This window comes from Telmatherina bonti (genome assembly GCF_933228915.1).
Source record: "Telmatherina bonti genome assembly, chromosome: 8".
NCBI lineage: Eukaryota > Metazoa > Chordata > Actinopteri > Atheriniformes > Telmatherinidae > Telmatherina > Telmatherina bonti.
Genome location: NC_136626.1, coordinates 7,638,136 through 7,662,354, shown reverse-complemented (window position 1 = coordinate 7,662,354; position 24,219 = coordinate 7,638,136). Strand labels below are relative to the sequence as shown.

The following is a 24,219-nucleotide window of genomic DNA, read 5'->3' as shown; positions in this document are numbered from 1 at the left end:
TTGTCAGTACGTATAGAAGTGTCAGGTTTGACCTCATCTGTTTGCGAAAGCATCACATCTGTGTGAACATTGTCTCAGACATGCTGCCGTTTTTTTTCCTGCTGGTCATGGCCACTGGAAAGAGGCCTCAGGTAAGACCGAGGACATGCTGGAGGGACTATGTCTCCTGGCTTGTTTCGGAACGCCTCGGAATCTTTCCGGATGAGCTGAAAGAAGTGGCCGGGTAAAGGAAGGTCTGGGATTCCCGACTTGGGCTGCTAACACAACCTGACCTCAGATGAGTGGAGATGGATGGATGGATGGGATGATAGATGGATGAGAGGATGGGAGGGTGGGTTGATGGATGGATGGACGGATGAGAGGATGGAATGAAGGATGGATGGACGGATGAGAGGATGGAATGAAGGATGGATGGACGGATAGATGAAATGAAGGATGGATGGATGGGATGATGGATGGATGGATGGATGGATAGATGGATGAGAGGATGAGATGATGGATGGATGGATGAGAGGATGAGATGATGGATGGATGAGAGGATGGAATGATGGATGGATGGATGGATGGGATGATGGATGGATGGATGAGAGGATGAGATGATGATGGATGGATGGGATGATGGATGGATGAGAGGATGAGATGATGGATGGACAGATGGATAGATGGATGAGAGGATGAGATGATGGATGGATGGATGGGATGATGGATGGATGAGAGGATGAGATGATGGATGGATGGATGGGATGATGGATGGATGAGAGGATGAGATGATGGATGGATGGATGGATGGGATGATTGATGGATGAGAGGATGAGATGATGGATGGACAGATGGATAGATGGATGAGATGATGGATGGATGGATGAGAGGATGGAATGATGGATGAGAGGATGAGATGATGGATGGACAGATGGATAGATGGATGAGATGATGGATGGATGGATGAGAGGATGGAATGATGGATGAGAGGATGAACGATGAACATTTGTTTTAATCTATTGTTACATGAATTAACTGGCAGATTATTTTGCTTCAGCGCCCCCTAGCGAGGTCTAATCCAGGATCTGTCTTACATCCTGTCTCTTCTCTGAGATCTCTCCAGTCGGTGAAAGTCGGTCAGATGTCGACCTTTTTCTCTGGAACTTTCTTTCGCTTTCTCTAATAATGTCTTCCTCGGTTCTTTGCTGAGTCTGCCATGATGCACATTTGAAACAGACAGTGTTGCTGCGCGGCTGCTGACATGATGCGTAAAGCAGAACTCAGCTGTAAGGTGATGCTTCAGGCTGGAAGCAGGAAGCCGTGAAGGGGGATTTCTCCGTCACGGCACACTGCAGGGTAACCACAGCTCCAGGAACGTACACTATGAATGTCAGTGTGACATGAAAACAAGTCAGAAGTTTTGTGTAAAACTTTGTGGTGCTTTAAGGTACCCATGATTTTGTACGTTAAACTGAATTTTTTGTTTTTTTACTGATCGTTTGCGAATTACTTTGCAGGACTTTCATGAAAATTTCTTTTAATTTAGATTTTTTATTGCCATTGTTTTATTCTTATACATTTAGCACCTTTCTCATTCATAAAAGCATCCTGGTTTCTCTGTAAATGCTTGAAAAGTGGTAAATAAATAAATACCGGTTGCCTTACACACACAGGATGCGTTTGCAACAGGAAACACATTGTCAGCTATGTCCTTAACTCTTTGTTCATGGTAAGAGTTAATGTTATGTATGGCTTTGTTTTCTCTTCAGCATCACAGTGAAAGATGTTAAAGCCTTGCTGCCTCAGGTCAACTACCGAGTTCCCAACATGCGCTTTCTAAAAGACAAGCTGCAGGTCAGACTGATTTCCTCCTGCATGTCCTCTGTGAATTTCTAATCCTGCATTTTGAGATATGACAACTGCAGTGCTTCACTCTGACTCTGTCCACAGGAGGTGGAGACCAGGAGCAAACTGTCTTACCCCAACTTTGCACAGCTTTACAGAACACTGATGTTTGATGCTCAGAGGAGTGTGAGTGTTGGGTCGTTTTATATGCTTTAACTCATTGTTTAGGTTGTGATATTACAATGTGGGGCTGTTCAGCTTTGACAAATTTGTAATTTTTTTTGTAGCCCTTAAGAAACCTTTTAAAAAAAAAGTTGCCCTTTTTATCCTACCAAAATAGTAGTTTACATAAACGCATAATAAAAATGAATTATATACTTCTTTTCTAGGTTTTTTCACATCAGATCTTTTGAGCAATCTCAGAGCTAAATATAGATATTCAAGTATAATTAAAACTTATTTTTAGGTTTTTATGCCTTTTTCTTTGTCATTTTTATGGAAAAAAAACACTGAATATGCATTATTATGTATGAGGATTATATTGTATCATAATAGCAGTCACTGGGACCGAATTGGTTTAGAAGTAAATAGTGTTGGAAATATTCTTTTCTCATCTTCTCTGATCAATTCAGTAAATGGTTTTGTGGAATTTTAAGCACAATGGTAAAAGAAAGGTTCTGCTAATATTTATGTACATTTATCCATCAAACTGATGCAAATATTCAGAGTTGAAAGCACAAACAAGTTTCCATGAAGGTGCAACAAGAAGTCCTGCATCCTGCATGTCATTTTGTATCTTAGAAAGGAATAAAAAGCACGAAGGCTGAAAACAGAAAAAAGGACACAACATGCAAACCTTCATGACAACCTCTGACTTGTGCGTGTGGAGGAATTTGAGGTTCATGCATCCTGATTTAGTTTTCTTTGAAAGAGAGGAAAAGTAGAGTTTCTGTGTCGGAAGCAGAGCTTTGTCTGAATGCAGCGCCGCTGATTTGACCGTTTCCACCTCTGCACACGCACAGCATCACGCTCACTTTGTCTTCTACTGTTTATGCTTCACCTGGCTCCTCCCACCTGTCCATCACCTGGCTCCTCCCCTTTTTTTCCTCAGATTATTGAGCAGCTGGAGCTCTCCTTTCCCCTCCGGTGAGTCCCTCCACCTTCACCTCCATCTCCTCCTCTTCCTCGGTGTCCGGCCCCCCCTCTTCCCACCCCCCCACCCGTTGCCCGTCTACCTGCCCAGCCTAAAACATTTTACTGGAAAAGTTCCAAAAACTGTTTCCATGTGTTGTTTTAAACCATTTTAATGAAAGTTAAATGTTTCCTTGTTGGTTTGATGGATGTCAGACATTTTCTTAATGTTACGGGACATTACCCTCAGAAACGGCACCATTAGATGTGCCATAGCTAAAGTCAGACTTTCAGCTCAACCAATCATGTCTCCTTTCCCATTCAACGTTCCTTTTGCTCCATTTTCCCTCCTCTTGAACATCTTAAAATTTTTATTTCAGAAACGTGGACCGCCCGGAGCTCTGTCAGATCTCCCTCTACGACTTCCAGAAGTTTTTACAGATGGACCAGAAGGTACAAATCTCGCTCTGGTCAGCACAAAACACACTCTGGAACTGCTTTGTGCTCATTTTCCCTTTTCTGGCTGCTCTCAGGAGTCCTGGGCGTCAGATCTGAGTCGCGTCAGGGATTTTCTCATGGGCTACATGAGGGGGGGGGCGCAGCCAGAGCCCATGCTGCAACTGGATGAGGTGACATTCTGCTGAAAATCACAAAAACAGAAAGTTTGAAGAGTTTTCCTGCATCAGACACTGATCTTTTGTGTCTGCTATTCTAGTTCCTGACTTTCCTGTTCTCTAAAGAGAACTCTGTGTGGGAACCCCGACTTTCCTCCGTCGTTGCAGATGACATGAAAAGACCGCTGTCCCAGTACTGGATCTCCTCGTCACACAATACGTAAGCCTGAGAGTCCTTCAGTCCTCGTTGGAGATGTCAAAGCTTCGCGTTTTCTTAGGAAAATTACAGTAAATTAGTTTAAAATCACATGAACTCCTTCCAGGTGTTTAATGGTATGTTCTTTATGTGCTTATTGTCATTTTGCCCCGTTTTTAACTTTCTTTTAATTGTGTAAAAAATTGAGCTCTTGGAAAAGCTCTATATGAATAAAATGCATTATTATTTTCTGTTTACATTTTAATCAGAGGTGTCAAAAATAATGAAAAGAGACAAATCTATTAAATTAACACATTATTTTTATTTAAACTCTAGAAAAGCATCCAGAGTGCAGACCCCCTCCATGCAAAGCCATGTTCTAGTCCTACAATCATTTTATATACTGACAGATTCACTGATGATCAAAATGTACCTTCAGCGTTTGAAATAATAATCTTTAGGGCTGTGACAATATCCTTTTGTCCCAATTCGATTCGATTCTCATTTTTTGGGTGCCGATTTGATTTAAATTGCAATCCTCACAATTCTTTGATATTGCTGATTATTGTAGATTAAAAACAAAAAAAAGTATAAAACTCCCTTTTTGCTCGTCATATTTCTTGATTTCAATTAGGAAAAAACAACACAGTAGCAAGATCCTCATTCTGCTGCTATAATGCCCAAGAAGGCAAGTAAAAAGATCAATAAAAACAATTTTAAAAAAATGACATTTTATAGTGGATTCATTTTTTTTACTTGAAAAAACAAATCAATTTTAAAATTGTGAAGCAAAAAATCCCAATTTTTGATTTGATTTTCCCACCCCTAATAATCCTATTAATACTTAAATATTTATATTAAACCTTGTTCCAGCTTTTCATTTTCTTTTTTTCTTTTCTTTTAGCAGTAAAACCAACACCATCAACATATTTACAAGCGTAAAGAGCCGGTACGCAGAGCCTGGCTATTCTGCAAACGTGTGAAATAGTTATTTAGTTAAGCTTTATTTTCTTTTATCTCATTTTTAAATTAAATGAAATTAAAATCAAACCACCATATTTACATTAAGCCAACAATTCCCAAATGGTATATAGGTGCAGATTTAGATGATCTCTGGTGGGAAGATGGCTGAGCTTCTGCCGCCATGTTCAGCCTGAGTCGACACAGTTCAATGTGAGCAATAAGAACCCTGAAGACACGCGTCATACTGGTTCTGTGAACTTCTACAGATATAAAACCAGCTTTTACATGCTGTCATACTGGTTCTGTGAACTTCTACAGATATAAAACCAGCTTTTACATGTTGCCATACTGGTTCTGTAAACTTCTACAGATATAAAACCAGTTTTTACATGTTGCCATACTGGTTCTGTAAACTTCTACAGATATAAAACCAGCTTTTACATGTTGCCATACTGGTTCTGTAAACTTCTACAGATATAAAACCAGTTTTTACATGCTGTCATACTGGTTCTGTAAACTTCTACAGATATAAAACCAGCTTTTACATGTTGCCATACTGGTTCTGTAAACTTCTACAGATATAAAACCAGTTTTTACATGCTGTCATACTGGTTCTGTAAACTTCTACAGATATAAAACCAGCTTTTACATGCTGTCATACTGGTTCTGTAAACTTCTACAGATATAAAACCAGTTTTTACATGCTGCCATACTGGTTCTGTAAACTTCTACAGATATAAAACCAGTTTTTACATGTTGCCATACTGGTTCTGTAAACTTCTACAGATATAAAACCAGTTGTTACATGTTGCCATACTGGTTCTGTAAACTTCTACAGATATAAAACCAGTTTTTACATGCTGTCATACTGGTTCTGTAAACTTCTACAGATATAAAACCAGCTTTTACATGTTGCCATACTGGTTCTGTAAACTTCTACAGATATAAAACCAGTTTTTACATGTTGCCATACTGGTTCTGTAAACTTCTACAGATATAAAACCAGCTTTTACATGTTGCCATACTGGTTCTGTAAACTTCTACAGATATAAAACCAGCTTTTACATGTTGCCATACTGGTTCTGTAAACTTCTACAGATATAAAACCAGCTTTTACATGTTGCCATACTGGTTCTGTAAACTTCTACAGATATAAAACCAGTTTTTACATGCTGCCATACTGGTTCTGTAAACTTCTACTGATATAAAACCAGTTTTTACATGTTGTCATACTGGTTCTGTAAACTTCTACAGATATAAAACCAGTTTTTACATGCTGTCATACTGGTTCTGTAAACTTCTACAGATATAAAACCAGTTTTTACATGCTGTCATACTTGTTTTGTAAACTTCTACAGATATAAAACCAGTTTTTACATGTTGTCATACTGGTTCTGTAAACTTCTACTGATATAAAACCAGTTTTTACATGCTGTCATACTGGTTCTGTAAACTTCTACTGATATAAAACCAGTTTTTACATGTTGCCATACTGGTTCTGTAAACTTCTACTGATATAAAACCAGTTGTTACATGTTGCCATACTGGTTCTGTAAACTTCTACAGATATAAAACCAGTTTTTACATGCTGTCATACTGGTTTTGTAAACTTCTACTGATATAAAACCAGTTTTTACATGTTGTCATACTGGTTCTGTAAACTTCTACAGATATAAAACCAGTTTTTACATGTTGTCATACTGGTTCTGTAAACTTCTACAGATATAAAACCAGTTTTTACATGCTGTCATACTGGTTCTGTAAACTTCTACAGATATAAAACCAGTTTTTACATGCTGTCATACTGGTTCTGTAAACTTCTACAGATATAAAACCAGTTTTTACATGCTGTCATACTGGTTCTGTAAACTTCTACAGATATAAAACCAGTTTTTACATGCTGTCATACTGGTTCTGTAAACTTCTACAGATATAAAACCAGTTTTTACATGCTGTCATACTGGTTCTGTGAACTTCTACAGATATAAAACCAGTTTTTACATGCTGTCATACTGGTTCTGTAAACTTCTACAGATATAAAACCAGTTGTTACATGTTGCCATACTGGTTCTGTAAACTTCTACAGATATAAAACCAGTTTTTACATGCTGTCATACTGGTTCTGTAAACTTCTACAGATATAAAACCAGTTTTTACATGCTGTCATACTGGTTTTGTAAACTTCTACAGATATAAAACCAGTTTTTACATGTTGCCATACTGGTTCTGTAAACTTCTACAGATATAAAACCAGTTTTTACATGCTGTCATACTGGTTCTGTAAACTTCTACAGATATAAAACCAGTTTTTACATGCTGTCATACTGGTTCTGTAAACTTCTACAGATATAAAACCAGTTTTTACATGCTGTCATACTGGTTCTGTAAACTTCTACAGATATAAAACCAGTTTTTACATGCTGTCATACTGGTTTTGTAAACTTCTACAGATATAAAACCAGTTTTTACATGTTGCCATACTGGTTCTGTAAACTTCTACCGATATAAAACCAGTTTTTACATGCTGTCATACTGGTTCTGTAAACTTCTACTGATATAAAAACCAGTTTTTACATGCTGTCATACTGGTTCTGTAAACTTCTACAGATATAAAACCAGTTTTTACATGCTGTCATACTGGTTCTGTAAACTTCTACAGATATAAAACCAGTTTTTACATGCTGTCATACTGGTTTTGTAAACTTCTACAGATATAAAACCAGTTTTTACATGTTGCCATACTGGTTCTGTAAACTTCTACAGATATAAAACCAGTTTTTACATGCTGTCATACTGGTTCTGTAAACTTCTACAGATATAAAACCAGTTTTTACATGCTGTCATACTGGTTTTGTAAACTTCTACAGATATAAAACCAGTTTTTACATGTTGCCATACTGGTTCTGTAAACTTCTACAGATATAAAACCAGTTTTTACATGCTGTCATACTGGTTCTGTAAACTTCTACAGATATAAAACCAGCTTTTACATGTTGTCATACTGGTTCTGTGAACTTCCACCGATATAAAACCAGTTTTTACATGTTGTCATACTGGTTCTGTAAACTTCTACAGATATAAAACCAGTTTTTACATGTTGTCATACTGGTTCTGTAAACGTCTATAGATATAAAACCAGTTTTTACATGCTGTCATACTGGTTTTGTAAACTTCTACAGATATAAAACCAGTTTTTACATGTTGTCATACTGGTTCTGTAAACTTCTACAGATATAAAACCAGCTTTTACATGTTGTCATACTGGTTCTGTGAACTTCCACCGATATAAAACCAGTTTTTATATGTTGTCATACTGGTTCTGTAAACTTCTACAGATATAAAACCAGTTTTTACATGCTGTCATACTGGTTCTGTAAACTTCTACAGATATAAAACCAGTTTTTACATGCTGTCATACTGGTTTTGTAAACTTCTACAAATATAAAACCAGCTTTTACATGTTGTCATACTGGTTCTGTAAACTTCTACAGATATAAAACCAGCTTTTACATGCTGTCATACTGGTTCTGTAAACTTCCACCGATATAAAACCAGTTTTTACATGCTGTCATACTGGTTTTGTAAACTTCTACAGATATAAAACCAGTTTTTATATGTTGTCATACTGGTTCTGTAAACTTCTACAGATATAAAACCAGTTTTTACATGCTGTCATACTGGTTCTGTAAACTTCTACAGATATAAAACCAGTTTTTACATGCTGTCATACTGGTTTTGTAAACTTCTACAAATATAAAACCAGCTTTTACATGTTGTCATACTGGTTCTGTAAACTTCTACAGATATAAAACCAGTTTTTACATGCTGTCATACTGGTTCTGTAAACTTCTATAGATATAAAACCAGTTTTTACATGCTGTCATACTGGTTCTGTAAACCTCTATAGATATAAAGCCAGCTTTTACATGCTGTCATACTGGTTCTGTAAACTTCTACAGATATAAAACCAGTTTTTACATGCTGTCATACTGGTTCTGTAAACTTCTACAGATTATAAAACCATCTTTTACATGTTTATTTTTCTTCCTCCAGCTACTTGACAGGCGACCAGTTCTCCAGTGAGTCCTCTCTGGAAGCCTACGCTCGCTGTCTGCGGATGGGCTGCCGCTGCATCGAACGTAAGAAAGAAAACTCACTTTGGGATTTTAAATCCCAGCAGTGAATTTTAAGTTCGTCTAAACTACAGATGATGTTTGGATGTGGTTCCATCTGCTCTGACTCGTCATGTTTCACATGTTTCATGTGCGTGTCAGTGGACTGCTGGGATGGACCTGACGACCTGCCAATCATCTACCACGGCCACACTTTAACCTCGAAGATTAAATTCCTGGACGTTCTGCACACCATCAAGGAGCACGCCTTCGTCACGTCAGAGTGAGTTCACGATGATCCGCCTTACACGAAAACCTTCGTCTGATGAAGTTCTACAAACCGCCACAGAGTCGACCCGCGTGCCTTTCCAGCGTTTATCTGCTGCTCCTGTGCAGGTACCCCGTCATCTTGTCCATCGAGGACCACTGCAGCGTGGTCCAACAGAGAAACATGGCCACACACTTCAAAAAGGTGTTTGGAGACCTACTGCTGACCAAGCCGGTGGACAACAACGCAGACGAGCTTCCTTCACCGTACCAGCTCCGGAGGAAGATCCTCATCAAGGTGCGCTTGCAGATGATTTCAGGTCGTTTCATTAATCAGTATTATCACATCACTGCAACATGGTCTGAGGTTCCATCTGGTATGGTCAGCATTCCACACACATGCAGGTTAATGTCTGATACGCATGCACCTACCTGATCTGTTTTGCATCAGTTTGTGTGCATCCTCAGGGATGATTGCTTTGTACACAACAGGTGCTAGAAAGGAGGTGACCATTAGGAGCAAATAGGACAAGACGTCAAACATTCTAGAGTCTTAAAGACAGTCTACAACACCGCAGCTGCTGATTGGATGTTGTTACACACTCACAGGCCACTTTATCACGTCTTCCTGTTTGAATGTGTGTTAACATCAATCTCTAGTCAGCCAATCACACGGCAGCAACTCAGTGCATGTAGTCATTTAGACACTATGAAGACGACTTGCTGAAGTTCAAACTGAGCATCAAGATGAGGAAGAAAAGAGATTTAAGGTTGTTGGTCTGAGTGTTTACTGAGATTTTCCCACACAACCATCTCCAGAGTTTCCAGAGAAGGTCTGAAGAAGAGAAAATATCCAGCGAGCAGCAGTTGTCTGGACCAGAATGTCTGGTTGATGTCAGAGGAGACTGGACAGACTGGTTGGAGATGATAGGAAGACAACAGGAAGACCAGTAAGCACTGGTTCTAACCAAGATCTGCAGAACATCATGTCTGAACACACAACACGTCCAGCCTGGAAGCAGATGGTCTCCAGCAGCAGAAGACCACAGCGGGTTCCCTCCTGTCAGTAAGAACAGGAAACTGAGGCTACAATTCACACAGACTCACCAGAACTGGACAATAGAAGATGGAGAAACGTTGCTGGTCTGATGAGTCTCCAGTTCAGCTCCACATTCACATGGTAGGATCAGAATCTGCTGGAAACATCATGACAACATGGATCCATCCTGGCTTGTTTGTCCCACTTTGGTCCCCTTAGTTCCAACATGACCTGGTTTAACCTCCACAGCCTACCTGAGTCCTGCTGCTGACCATGTCCATCCCTTTCTGAGCACAGTGTAGCATCTTCTGATGGAAACTTCCAGCAGGATGATGCACCATGTCACAAAGCTCACATCATCTCCACCATGACGATGAGTTCACTGTCCTCCAACGGCCTCCACAGTCACCAGATCTCAGCTTTGGGACGTGGTGGAACGGGAGATTCTCATCATGATGTGCTGCAACTGTGTGATGCTTACAGCCCCTTGTTGAATCTAAAACACCAAACAATGAAGGCAGTTCTGGAGGAAAATGGGTCTTGAGGAAGTGGCCAGTGAGTGTGTCCCACCTGTCTTTCCTTCTGCGTTTGCTGCCGTGTCGCTGGGTGGAATCCTGCAACTCAAACAGAGAAAATCTGACATGAGTTTTGTTCATCAAGTTGCAGCTCCATGTTCCATCTGCATGTTCCAAATGTTATCCAGTTCCTCCAGATACTTCCTCAGAGTCTGCGCCGTCAGACAGAAACATAAATATGTTCCATCTTCCAGGAAGCCTAAACGCTTCAGCAGAAGGAACTCTGAGTTCTTTTTATTCCTAATGACCCATCCAGCTGCATCTCTGTTAAATACGGAGCCATGTAGCAGCAAGTCATGTCAAGGGTTTTATCTTTTTGTTGTAGTTCTCTTCAGTTTAATTAATTTCAATTCAACTTTATTTATATAGCATCAAATTATGGCAATGCCATCTCAAGACACATTACAGACAGGAAAAAAACATAATGAAAGCCAGTTCATAACAGCCTATATAAGGAAACCAACAGATTGAGTTGGGTCCAACTCAGTTTCCCATCCTGAGCAAGCACACTGGCGACAGTGGGAAGGAAAAAAATTATTTTCTTCTAACTTTACGAAAGCAGCTGCACTGTGGAGAAACTGTCTGTACATGTATTTTATTGTCGAGTTAACTCTGAATCTAACAAAAAACCTGCCTTCACCTGTGTTCACGTCGAGTCGGACTGGAAACGCAGTCAGTGTGGACTCGGGTTTCTCACCCTGCAGGACGTCCAAAGCGGCGATGGCGAGTGGAAACATGAATGAGCCTTTTCTCTGTGAATGTGTGAGTGGTGCGGCTCAGTGTGTCTCTTGTGTCGCAGCACAAAAAGCTGGTGGAAGGAACTCTGTATGAAGAGGTGACGTCAGCCAGCTACTCTGAAAACGACATCAGCAACTCACTGAAGAACGGCATCCTTTATCTGGAAGACCCCATCGACCACGTGAGTGTGTGTGAAAACATGCAGTGTGCTTCGTCTGAACGTGTTTCTGAAGCGTGTTTCTGTTGCGACTCAGACATGGACGCCACACTATTTCGTTCTGACCAGTAACAAAGTTTACTACTCAGAGGAGACGTTGCACTACCAGACAGCCGAGGAAGAGGAAGATGATGATGATGAAGGGAAGGAGGTGGGGAGCTTTAGTTTCCGTGCTGTTTGAGGGCTGAGGAGAAGTCCTCATGCGAGCGTTTTGTCCTATTCAGGAGTGCAACAACAATGAGCAGCACTGTGCGGAGCGCTGGTTCCATGGCAAGCTGGGCGGAGGTCGCGACGGCCGGCAGGTGGCTGAGAAGCTTCTGCAGGAGTACTGCGAGGGTGGCGGCAAAGACGGGACCTTCCTGGTGCGGGAGAGCGAGACGTTTGTTGGAGACTACACCCTCAGCTTCTGGTCAGTGTTTTCTGTTACAACATGACGTCCTCGTCAGAAGTGGAAGATGATCAAATCTAAATGACTCATTTACCAAAACGCAGAAGCAGAACTAACCCTTAGCGAGGTCAGTGAGGTTAGCAGCTCTCTGAGGGTCTCAGTCAGGTGGAGGTCTGGACTTTGCCTGGATCAGGATCTGATCTGGATCTGCTGCTGTTTGGTATTGTCGTCCTGCTGTGTGGCAGTTCAGACTGTTACGCAGATGGACTCACATTTCACTGTAGAATATTTTGGTATCCAGATGATTTCAGTCTACTCAGGTCCTGTAGCTGCAGAACGAGCCCACATCATTGTCCCTCCACCGCCGTGCTTTTCTGATATGCTGCCGTCTGCATTGGTCTGACTCGTCTAAATGACATTGTTCCAGAAGTCTTGTGGTTTGTTCAGATGCAGCTTTTCAAGCCAAAGCTGTGCTACCATGTTGGTTTTATGGAGAACAGACTTTCTCCTTCAACCCTTCTACACAAGACATACTGGTTCAGTCTTTTTCTAACTGGACTGTCATGAATGTTAACATTCAACATGCAGACTGAGGCCTGGAGAGTCTGAGATGTCGCTCTTGTTTCGTTTCTCTAATCACTGCATGGTCTGATGTTGTTGGGACATCTGCTGCTGGGGAGATTGGCTGCTGTCCCACCAGTTCTCCTCGTTTTCTGCTTGTCACTAATCTTTCACTCTGTAGAGCAGGGCTACTCAATTAGAAAGTCAGATGGGCCAGATTTTCAAAATAAAAAAAATGATCAGAGCCAGTAAATAAAGTAAGGGAAAAAAAATCAGTAAAAATAAATAAATAAAAAAGACACATTTTGAAAAATAAGTAGTTTATTAATTTTTCTATTTTAAATCCAGTCCCACATGACAAGAGAAAATGCACAAAATAAAATAATAAAAATTCCAGTCAGAGCCTTTTCTTCTCCTAACTTTTAACATAAAAAGGTCAAATCAAACTAAACTTCTCGATGTGGTGCCTCTTCACATTACAATCTTTAAACACCGCCACACACTCGTTGCATATTAAACACATCGGTTTGGCGCTCGAATGTGACGGAAAAATAAACAAATACTTATCAGTATGGGTTAAATCTGCGGTTGTCCATTTTGCGTTGGGACCGTTGGGACAGAGAGCGACATGCTTGCTAGCGCTACTCTTACGACTTCAAAACCATAGACTGTATATAAAGAGATGGACGGAGCCTCCGTGACGTCACCTGTAGGTTTCTGAAGAGCTGAATTGAAGCTTGGTGGGCGGTTCGTACTGTCGCCATGTTAGCAGCGTCATGCGCGTCGTCTTGCCCGGAAAATACAAATATGGGCAAAGAGGTGGAGCTGAGAGGGAAGCCGTGAGCGTCATGGTGGATGATTGACATCCGAGCTTTCTGTAGCTAAGATCTAACCGAGCTTACCCCGAGATAATGGGAGCTACCCAGCTAACGGAGGTAAGCGGGCTAAAGCTAAGTCACGTTGTTAACCGGCTAAAAACCGCGGTTGTTCTACATTCTTCTTACTTGAAGCCAGAGATTGGTATCTGTCAATCAAAAGGACACGCCCCTAAATATGCCAAACTTCGAGATTAAATTACTTCAAAACGGGCTAGAACGAGTTAGGAAAAAAATTCACTCGCCCCACAGTTGTCATGAAGGTAAACCTGACCTATTAAACCTAAAATGCATTTTTGAACCAGGCTGTAAACATGTTTATTTCTGCTGTGAAGTTGGTCTTTTTAACATGGGAGTCTATGGGGATTTGCGCTGTTTTGGAGCCCCTAGTGGATGAAGGGGGAACTGCAGTTGTATGCACTTCCCCATAGGCTTCACTTTTAACTGCTGGAGGTTGCGGCTTGTTCAAAACACAACAGCTGGGGTTGATGTTGCTAGGCAACCAAGTGTTGCATTCATGGTCTGCACAACTGTAGAACTGTAGGCGACTTAATCAGCGTCAGAATGACTGAAGGTTCTTGATTATTATCTTTTAAATAAGCTGGGCCACATAGAAGTTGGTTCTGGGCCGCATGTGGCCCGCGGGCTGCCGTTTGAAGAGGCCTGCTGTAGAGGGATGGACTCTGGATGGCTTACTCTTCCCTGTTCCTGCATTTTGGCTTATTCTGGCTAAATACGGAACAAATATTTATCACGTGTTTTTTCACATGACCCAGTAAGGACACGTGTTTAATTTAATTTCCCTTAAAACATGGGGAGAGTGTGTTTTTCTTTCATGATTGAACACTATGTTGTATCCATGGCGAAACGTGCACGCTCCCTGCAGCACAGATGTTCAAACTGCAGCTGTTTTTTCAGATCACACCAGCTCATGTCTCCTGTCCCCCCTCCAGGCGGTCTGGTCGAGTCCAACACTGCAGGATCCACTCCCGCCAGGAGTCTGGTTCCACACGCTTCTACCTGACCGACAACCTGGTGTTTGACAGCCTCTACCGCCTCATCTGCCACTACAGAGACACGCCACTGCGCTGCAACGAGTTCGAGATGAGGCTGGGCAGCCCGGTGCCACAACCCAACGCCCACGAGAGCAAAGAGTGAGTGATGTCTGCAAACCTTTACAGAAGGAGCAACTTTTCCTCATTACAACGGAACTTAAAGCGTTAAAAAGTAGCGGAAATTTCTTTAAAAATCCCTGTTGGGTTGCGACGTCTGTAATAAAAGACTGAATGAAAAGTGTGCTGCTGTCCAGGTGGTATCACTCCAACCTGTCCCGTGTTCAGGCTGAACACATGCTGATGCGTGTGCCCAGAGACGGAGCTTTCCTGGTGCGAAAGCGCAGTGAGCACAACTCCTACGCCATCTCCTTCAGGTAGAACATCAACCCAAGCTTGTTTGGTCGTCGTGCTGTTTAGTTTGCAACTGAAACACAGACCTGTCGTCTGGTCTGGCTTTTCTCCGGTGTGGTCTGCAGGGCAGAGGGGAAGATCAAACACTGTCGCATCCAGCAGGAGGGTCGCCTTTTCATGCTGGGCAGCTCGGCAGAGTTCGAGAGCCTCGTCGATCTGGTGAGCTACTACGAGAAGCATCCTCTGTACCGCAAGATGAGGCTCCGCTACCCCATCAACGAAGACACTCTGGACCGCATGGGCACCACGGTGAGTCAGACGCGGCTCGTTTTCAAAGATGTTGAAGTTAAATCATCTTTTACACGCAGCTGCCGCACCTGGTGTTTTATCCTCATTCCAGGCAGTCGGTGAGATTTCCATGAATCCTTTCATGCAACAGATGACTTGGCTGTGATTTTATGTTCCTCCGTTCAAAGCTTAAAACTTAAATATGATTGATTCCTTGAAGAATAAAGTGATAACTTACATTCACTGACCACATCATCAGGTCCACCTTCTAGTGCCACGTTTGACCCTGTTTTTCTTTCAAAATGCTTTAATTATTGGGATCATTAATTCAAAAAGGTGGTAAAAAATATTACTCAGAGGTTTTCCTCCATATCGACATGAAGCATCACAGTTGCTGCACATCACCATGAGAATCTCCCGTTCCACCTCATCACCATGAGAATCTCCCGTTCCACCTCATCACCATGAGAATCTCCCGTTCCACCTCATCACGATGAGAATCTCCCGTTCCACCTCATCACCATGAGAATCTCCCGTTCCACCTCATCACCATGAGAATCTCCCGTTCCACCTCATCACCATGAGAATCTCCCGTTCCACCACATCACCATGAGAATCTCCCGTTCCACCTCATCACCATGAGAATCTCCCGTTCCACCTCATCACCATGAGAATCTCCCGTTCCACCTCATCACCATGAGAATCTCCCGTTCCACCTCATCACCATGAGAATCTCCCGTTCCACCTCATCACCATGAGAATCTCCCGTTCCACCTCATCACCATGAGAATCTCCCGTTCCACCTCATCACCATGAGAATCTCCCGTTCCACCTCATCACCATGAGAATCTCCCGTTCCACCTCATCACCATGAGAATCTCCCGTTCCACCTCATTACCATGAGAATCTCCCGTTCCACCTCATCATGATGAGAATCTCCCGTTCCACCACGTCCCAAAGCTGCTCTGCTGGATGTAGATCATGTGACTGTGGAGGCCGTTGGAGGACAGTGAACTCATCGTCATGGTGGAGATGAGTTTTGTGACATGGTGCATCATCCTGCTGGAAGTTTCCATTAGAAGATGCTACTGACTTCCTGTTGTCTTCCTATCATCTCCAACCAGTCTGTCCAGTCTCCTCTGACATCAACCAAACATTCTGGTCCAGACAACTGCTGCTCAATGGATATTTTCTCTTCTTCAGACCTTCTCTGGAAACTCTGGAGATGGTTGCGTGTGAAAATCCCAGTAAACACTCAGACCAACAACCTTAAATCTCTTTTCTTCCTCATCTTGATGCTCAGTTTGTGATTCAGCAAGTCGTCTTCATCATGTCTACACGACTAAATGCTGCCATGTGATTGGCTGACTAGATATTTGTTTAAAAGGCTATTAAACAGACCGTGATACAGTGGCTGTTAAATTATTAAACATAAACAAAAATCAGTGCTGTTGTGTTCATCTCAGGCGCTTTAACATTTTATTCCGCTTCTGCACCTCTGCAGAACGTGCATTAATGCAGGTTAATTTTATTTAGATGAAACCGTTTCCACCATGAGATTGTTTTTGTAATATTGTCATTGCTCTGATACAGCAATAATTATAAGTTTTCCATTGATCATGCCATCCTGATGGAAACCTGATGTTCGTTTGGGATGATCATCATCATCCTCACTTCTCTCCACATTGTTTTTCAGCTTTCAGCAGAATTTGAAGCTTTTCAAAGACATGACGCTGGACCGAACACTTCACATGTATTATTCTTTAGAAAGCCTGAAAAGTGAAGAGATGTTGCTGCAGAAAATATTTTACTTTTTAGTATTTCTTTTTCAAAGTGCTGTTTTTCTTAGTTTCAGTCAGTTTTTGCGTTCACTCTACTGATCACATGGTGATTTCATTCCTTCTACACCGGTTTTAAACGCATCATGCTCTGAAACCAACAAGGAATTTTCTGAATGTTGCAACATGCAGCTAAAAGCTGAATTCTGATGAGGCGAAAGAAACCTTTTTATTATTTATTTCTCCAGGAGCTGGACTACGGCGCCCTGTACGAAGTTCGCACTCCTCATTTCTACGTGGAGGCCAATAAGATGCCAACAGCACGGGTGGGTGAGAGCTGACACACTTATCGTAACACCAACAGATTCAGCTGTAAAAATGATGGACAGACGAGTTTAGTCCTGGAGGAAGAGTGGATGAAGGAAGGAGAACTTCATTTGGAAGGAATGTGGAGAAAAAAGAATTTATAAATACAGTTTTCTACAAACTTTTGTGAACTTTGCTGCCTCCAAGTGGTCTCGTTTCACTACGGATCCGTCCAGAGAAGCATGGAGCGTTTCCACACCATGAAACAGAACAAAGATCCTGAATTTGACAGATGCAGTCTGTGAAAATGCATTTTAGGTTTTCTCCTCCTCAAACACCAACATCTCCTTGCCTTCATGTTCCAGTGTGTGGTCAAAGCTCTGTACGACTACAGAGCCCAGAGGGAGGACGAGCTGTGCTTCCCAAAGCAGGCGCTCATCCTCAACGTGGACAAGCAGGAGGGCGGCTGGTGAGTGCCGACTCGTGCCGACTCGCGCCGACTCGTCTTCCTTCTAAATGTCTGTCACCGACGTGTGTTCAGGTGGCGAGGGGACTACGGAGGAAAGAAGCAACTCTGGTTCCCTGCAAACTACGTGGAGGAGCTGCCCAGTTCTCCCACCAGAGAGCCGGATGAAATGGTGAGCTCGGCGTTTCGTCGACTTTGAGGCTCCAAACACCCAGAATCTGTTGGAAAACGTAGCGTTTGTCTGTCTGTCTGCTTTAAGTCCACAGAGAACAGTCCTCTGGGAACTTTCCTCAAAGGCTTCATCGACGTCCCCACCTGCCATGTTGGTGAGTTAAAGTGCCAAAGATAAAGAATTGCCCGATTTGCTTATTTCATCATTTTATCATCAGTTCTAATGAATAAATGCGACTTTGCACATATCCTGAAGCTGTAAAGTTCCCACTTAACCCACTCTCTGCCCTTCCATCCCTGCAGTGGTGCAGAAAGACGGGAAGAATTCACGGCCTTTCGTGTTCACGATCCACTCCCAGCATCTTTCCTCCCATCCGGTCCAGACTCTGGACGTGGCGGCCGACAGTCTGGAGGATCTCACCAGCTGGGTCGGCAAAATCCGAGAGGCTGCACAGAACGCAGACGCACGGGTCAGTGTGACGCTGCACGACACCCACCGATGAAGGCGACTTTATTCCACTTTTAACTTGAAGGTTCCACACAAAGTTATTTTCTATGTGATGTATAATTAGATATAAGCCTATATAGATATAATTACAGAAATAAGGGCTGGAAACTGGAACAGCTGGGATTCCCACCATGTTTACTGCTTCACCTGATATAAGCTTTTCATCACTATCTGAAGTTAAATCCGACTGAACTCGTCCTGTTTTGGTTTGTTAGACCAACTTTATGTCTGTTTGCTAGATGCCACAGTAACGTTCCCACAAGGCAGCTGCTTCTCAACATTTCCTCAGTCGTTCATGGACCACAAGCTTTGCTGGTCCATGAACGACTTTGCTGCTTTGCTGCAGACTCTGCAGCCCTGAGGTCCCATGGCAGGCTGTTCCACAGGCGAGGAGAATATGTGGGAAGATCTGGGAAGGAAAAGATTTGTGTCATTGAATTTGAGCCGTTGACAAAGAATATTCTTCAAAAACACAAAAAAATGTATATAGACTAAGAATTATCCAGGTGTTTATTTCATCGCCTCGGTAACGGAGGACATTTTTTTTCTGTCAGATGATATAATGATGAGAGACAGTCAGAATTCATCCTTATGGGCTCTCCAGTTGACTCTACGCCTTCAGTTTGCAAGAATCTGACGTCATGTGACTCCTCAGGCGGAACATTTGCAACTGATAGCTACATGACAACTATTCCTCTATCAGAGAAAGGAGTCTCCAATGTCTGCAAAATGGCGGCGTAAGCGGAACCGGGCTAAGATACGCCACGCAGTCAAGTCCACTTTAAATAAAACAGACTTCAGTACCGCTAGGTTCAGAAATACTGGCTTATATTTAACCACACATTCACTCTTTGGCTTAAAACAGACCTTTGAACATCTTAAATCGGATCAGGACGTCCTCAGTAAAGATTAACTGCAGGAAAGGAAAAAGAAATGTCTGTATTACAAAACTAAACATTGTTTTTAAAACGTGCAGAAAAGAAGTGATCTCCCTGATGAAACTCTGCCTTTTGGTCGGATTAAATCACGTCACTGTGACTTACAGCGAACATTTAAAAATGGCATTTCCACTTTAGTCCTGTGATGCAGCTGCATTGTTGTCTGATCTCCGTGGTAACAGATGCAGGAGGAGAAACAGATGGAGAGGAGGAAGAAGATAGCGGTGGAGCTGTCGGAGCTGGTGGTCTACTGCAGACCCGTTCCCTTCAACGAGGACAGTGAGGACCACCCGTCTTGTCTCACTTTAAATCATGTTTTTACCAGAAGCCACTTGCTTCATGTCAGCATCTCCTTTCTCCTCTGTTTGCAGAGATCGGGACGGAGCGTGCGTGTTACCGGGACATGTCCTCCTTCCCTGAGACGAAGGCGGAGAAGTTTGCGACTCGTGGTCGCGGAAAGCGCTTCCTGCAGTACAACCGCCGCCAGCTGTCCAGAGTCTATCCCAGAGGACAGAGGCTGGACTCGTCCAACTACGACCCGCTGCCCATGTGGCTCTGCGGCTCCCAGCTGGTTGCACTCAACTTCCAGACCCCAGGTCGGCGTGCACGGGTGATTCGTGATGTTTATACAGAACAAACATCTGCAGATGTTGACGTGTGATCCGTTTGTTGTTTGCAGACAAACCCATGCAGCTGAACCAGGCCCTGTTCCTGCTGGGAGGCGGCTGTGGCTTCGTTCCTCAGCCTGATGTCATGAGGGACGACGCCTTTGACCCCTTTGATAAGGACACACTCCACGTGGAGCCGATCACCATCCAGCTACAGGTCAGACCCAGACCCAGCATCCAGTCATTTCAGAGTGTAAGGGAAGCAAAGGTCAGGTGGAATGATCGTGCACTTTGACCTCCAGGTGCTGGGAGCTCGCCATCTGCCGAAAAACGGCCGCAGCATCGTCTGTCCCTTCGTGGAGGTGGAAATCTGTGGAGCGGACTACGACAGCTGCAGGTGCAAGACGGACGTTGTAGGTGAGGCGATGCAGCTGCGTGTGCAGTTTGAGCCACTCTCCGTGCACGTGGCTGCATGTTAACCGTCTCCTCCTCCTCTCGGCCCTCCCAGCTGATAACGGTCTGAATCCTGTGTGGGTGCAGAAGCAGTTTGTGTTCGACATCCACAACCCCACGTTCCCCTTCCTGCGCTTCACCGTCTACGACGAGGACATGTTCAGCGACCCCAACTTCCTGGCGCAGGCCACGTACCCGGTCCGCCTGCTGCGAACAGGTGGCGGCTGCTCGACCAAACACGGGAATATTTAGCTTTCAGATCTATGTTTTCACTCATGATGTGAAATGTTTCTGGTGTCGTCAGGCTACAGGAGCGTTCCTCTGAAGAACAGCTACAGCGAGGAGCTGGAGCTGGCGGCGCTTCTGGTTCACATCGAGATCGTCAATGCAAAGGTCAGCTTCGGTTTCCTGCACACGCAAAACGTGGTGTGTGTGTGTGTGCGCGTGTGTGCGTGCTGTCATGCTCTAATCATGGCCCTAACAGCGTGTTTGTGTCTACACCTTTCACCCTGCAACAACAGGAGGAGGATGATGAGAACCTGTACACGTCCATCCAGCGGCTGCGGGATCGAACCAGCGAGCTGTCCACGCAGGTTTCTCTCCTGGAGATGTCGGGCTCTGCAGACCTGAACTACCAGCAGAGTCTGGAGGAGCTCCGAGCTGCTCAGGACCAGCTGAGCGAGCTGGTGGAGGCTCGCAACCGCAGGTGACTGAGCACAAGACACGCCGGCTGGAGGCGCACGGTGGGGAAAAGTGGCTCAAGTTGGACGTTTCAGTCCGAGCAGGCGTCGAGACAGTCATCAGAATTCTGCTCTGAAGGAGGCGTGTGAGACTGAATGTAAACAACGGAGCTATTTTAGACCTGAATCTTGTCGACTTCGCTTTGAAACTGACACACAGACTGAGATGTGCAGCGTCCATAAACGCAACACGCTGCGTTTATGGACGCTGCACGCTGGAGTCTGACGGCGGCCACATTAACCGCCACGTGAGAAACGCTGGCGCTCAGCTAAACATCGGAATTCACTCCTCACCAGACAATCTGGATTTTCACGAGCCACTTTTTTTTCTTGGAGTAAATAATCCAGATTAAAAGTGCAGTTAATTGTAGGGTTTTCATTCTTTTATAGCAAATTAACTTACCAAGCAGCCTAGTTTTACCCCCCTCCCCTCTCGGACCACCACGCCATTTCTACCTTCCCTTACATCCTCTGATGCGGCTCCACGTTGTTCACACTGTAGCTCATAAGTAAACATGCAGCCGTGCATGGATGCTGCATCACTGACTGATGTTATCAGGACATGTAATGTTAATCATTAGTTCAAACTTTATTCATTGACTTGGTTCAGTTATTAGAGCAAAAGTCCAAACTGGGTCTTCATTAAGCTACATCTTTACGTGCTGGTAAGCATTTTTTATTTATTTTCTTTATTTATAAAAGAATTTTTTCGTTTTTTTTTTTTTTTTTTTAAAACATCATTATCAGCTTGTTAATCAAACCTTTAAATTAAAAACTAAATACAGAACCGGAAATAAATTCAGTGAAAAAGCGTGAAGATTGTGACAATCCTGTAAAAAACTTTACAGTCTGCAATGTCAATTAAATAAATGAAAAAAATGTTACATTTATTTTACTGAAACAGGGGAAAAACATTGAAATTAAAAAGCTCTTTTACAAGACAGTCCTGGTGCAGGATGGCAAATACACACAGCAGCAAATAGAAAACACAAAATTATGATGATTTGTGGCTTTTAGCTCATTTATTCACATCCTGTCACACTTGCATTTAAATCTGTAGTTATTCTCCAACTATGATGTTTCCTACAGAGAAAAATATTGTTTACTGACTCACCAGAAACTATGAGAGCTGCAGATGAAGGTTTCACCCCCTGATTTATGACGACTGGATGACAAGCTATATCTGAAATATACAGAAACAAAACACGCCTGGAAGCAATCATTATTATAAAAATTAAAACAATCAGTGTAAATTATTACAGTAATGTTTCTCAACTGGTTCTATTTTTCTCATCATAAATCTTTGCATTATATAAATAATTATACATGCATTAGTTTCCCTTTTAAGAGTAGAGAAGTAGTTTAAGTTTCATTTAACTCATCTGTCACAGGATTTATTTTATTCGGGTAAATAATCAGACCCGTTTAATCCTAAATGTTTTATTCTTTTCCAGGCTGATGGAGAAGAAGAGGAGGGAGAAGCTGCGGCAGCAGGCGGCTGCAAAGCGCAATTAATCCTCCCGTCCACCAGAGGGCGCTAACCTGAACCACAAACAGTGCCTGACACGCTGTGCAGCGACGGCCTCCACCTCTGCGAAACGCAATCTGACATTTAATTTGGGGTTGACCAAACGAAAAGACAGAAAATGGAAGCATCTCATGGACTAACGACACTAAACTAAGATAAAATAGTCAGGAATGAAACACATGAAGAGCAAACTAGAGAGGCTACTGCTGACGTTTCCACGGAAACCAGACAACTCAACATGTGTGTAACTCTCCTCAATAATGGATAATATTCAGATATTCTAAGTACTATGGAGTCACAGAAGAAAATGTTGCAGACAGATTATCAGACACGTGAACCAAACTATTAAAGTTGTGAGGAAGTCCAGCCATGTTGAGTTGGTCTGCTTTAAGGTTTCTGAGCAGGAAATTGGAACACAAACCTGCCTTATAATGAAATAAGCTCTTTAAAAAACTCTTCTTACTGTGTTTCAGACTTCAGGAAGAAAAACTGGATGAAAAAAAGGGAGACGAAAACTCAGGTCACACAAACGTAAAGAATGAAAAGCAGAAACGTTCCTCTCTGCAAAGGGAGCTGCGGGCACACGTAGCAAAAGGGAAATATCCTGTTCGTGCCTTCATGGTCAGGTTGTGTCGTTAGTTTCTCCTCTGCAGGAGGCGGGAAAAAAAACAGCTGCTTTTTCTACAACTGGAAGTTCGAAATGGAGGAGGAACACACTCGACGGCTCACACCACTACAAAACCTACATCTGCTCCATCTCATCATGGCTAAGTCTTTTTGTGGGGGTGATGATGTGAACTCTGCCCCCAGGTGTCGGGGTATTCACCTAACCTCCTGTTCTACCTGGGAGAGCACAAACTGTCAAACCACAGGAGAAGGTCTTTTAACACTTCTTTCAAGGGCTTTGGATTAATCCACAATACCTTCAGAGAGACACGAGAACTGGGGAGATAAATCCCGTCCCCCCAGATGTCACCTGTGCAGGGGTTCAGGTGTGTTCACCTGCCAAACACACTCATGAAAAATAAGGGCTATGACAAAAAAACAACGGAGCACTCTTATTTTTTTCTATTTTCCGGCTCAGATGCTGACGCCTCACATCTGAACCACGTGACCAGAATCAGTTCCCATTATCTGTCTCTAATCAGCAGGTGTGGCTCAACTGGTCCTCAATCTGCCAAAACCAGGTGTGAACCTCCCCCCTCCCCCCTTTGCATGGCTTCATGGCTAATCCCTTCCACCCTCTTGTAGCTACTAACCCCCCCCCCCCCCCCCCCCCCCCGTTTTATATGTTAACATGTATATAACTTTTTATTTATCAGCCAGGTGTTGATCCTGTTTCACTAGATGAAAGAACATGTTAAAAGAATGATGCCAGTCTCAGACTGAACATACTGTAACTTTATGTAGGAATTAATATTGTGTATCTGGAGCTCCCTTTAAATGTCCCCATAGACACAAACCTCTCTGTCTCCCTACAGTACGCTGCACTATGTAGGGACATCTATGCAAAGGTCACCACGCCCTCT

The 24,219-nt window shown here is 43.0% G+C and overlaps 1 protein-coding gene across 2 annotated transcripts in view; it reads left to right on the top strand.

Moving 5' to 3' along the window:
• LOC306759400 (1-phosphatidylinositol 4,5-bisphosphate phosphodiesterase gamma-1-like) overlaps positions 1–24,213 on the top strand; it is a 40,143-nt gene extending 15,930 nt beyond the window's left edge. Inside the window, exons 5-32 of one of the 2 annotated variants that reach the window (XM_079245038.1) lie at positions 1,749–1,833; positions 1,930–2,010; positions 2,936–2,970; positions 3,336–3,408; positions 3,489–3,584; positions 3,671–3,789; positions 8,782–8,867; positions 9,003–9,123; positions 9,237–9,405; positions 11,521–11,640; positions 11,714–11,827; positions 11,901–12,085; positions 14,454–14,654; positions 14,810–14,929; positions 15,032–15,215; positions 17,221–17,298; positions 17,644–17,747; positions 17,820–17,916; positions 18,004–18,070; positions 18,219–18,385; positions 19,544–19,640; positions 19,733–19,957; positions 20,041–20,186; positions 20,272–20,386; positions 20,478–20,639; positions 20,727–20,815; positions 20,944–21,128; positions 22,617–24,213. In XM_079245038.1, the coding sequence (XP_079101164.1) occupies positions 1,749–1,833; positions 1,930–2,010; positions 2,936–2,970; positions 3,336–3,408; positions 3,489–3,584; positions 3,671–3,789; positions 8,782–8,867; positions 9,003–9,123; positions 9,237–9,405; positions 11,521–11,640; positions 11,714–11,827; positions 11,901–12,085; positions 14,454–14,654; positions 14,810–14,929; positions 15,032–15,215; positions 17,221–17,298; positions 17,644–17,747; positions 17,820–17,916; positions 18,004–18,070; positions 18,219–18,385; positions 19,544–19,640; positions 19,733–19,957; positions 20,041–20,186; positions 20,272–20,386; positions 20,478–20,639; positions 20,727–20,815; positions 20,944–21,128; positions 22,617–22,677 (3,382 nt within the window). In that variant the 3' untranslated portion in view covers positions 22,678–24,213. Of the gene's footprint in view, positions 1–1,748; positions 1,834–1,929; positions 2,011–2,935; positions 2,971–3,335; positions 3,409–3,488; positions 3,585–3,670; positions 3,790–8,781; positions 8,868–9,002; positions 9,124–9,236; positions 9,406–11,520; positions 11,641–11,713; positions 11,828–11,900; positions 12,086–14,453; positions 14,655–14,809; positions 14,930–15,031; positions 15,216–17,220; positions 17,299–17,643; positions 17,748–17,819; positions 17,917–18,003; positions 18,071–18,218; positions 18,386–19,543; positions 19,641–19,732; positions 19,958–20,040; positions 20,187–20,271; positions 20,387–20,477; positions 20,640–20,726; positions 20,816–20,943; positions 21,129–22,616 lie in introns of those variants that run through there. The other variant, XM_079245039.1, reaches the window with a different exon arrangement.
• Positions 24,214–24,219: the final 6 nt, after the last annotated feature.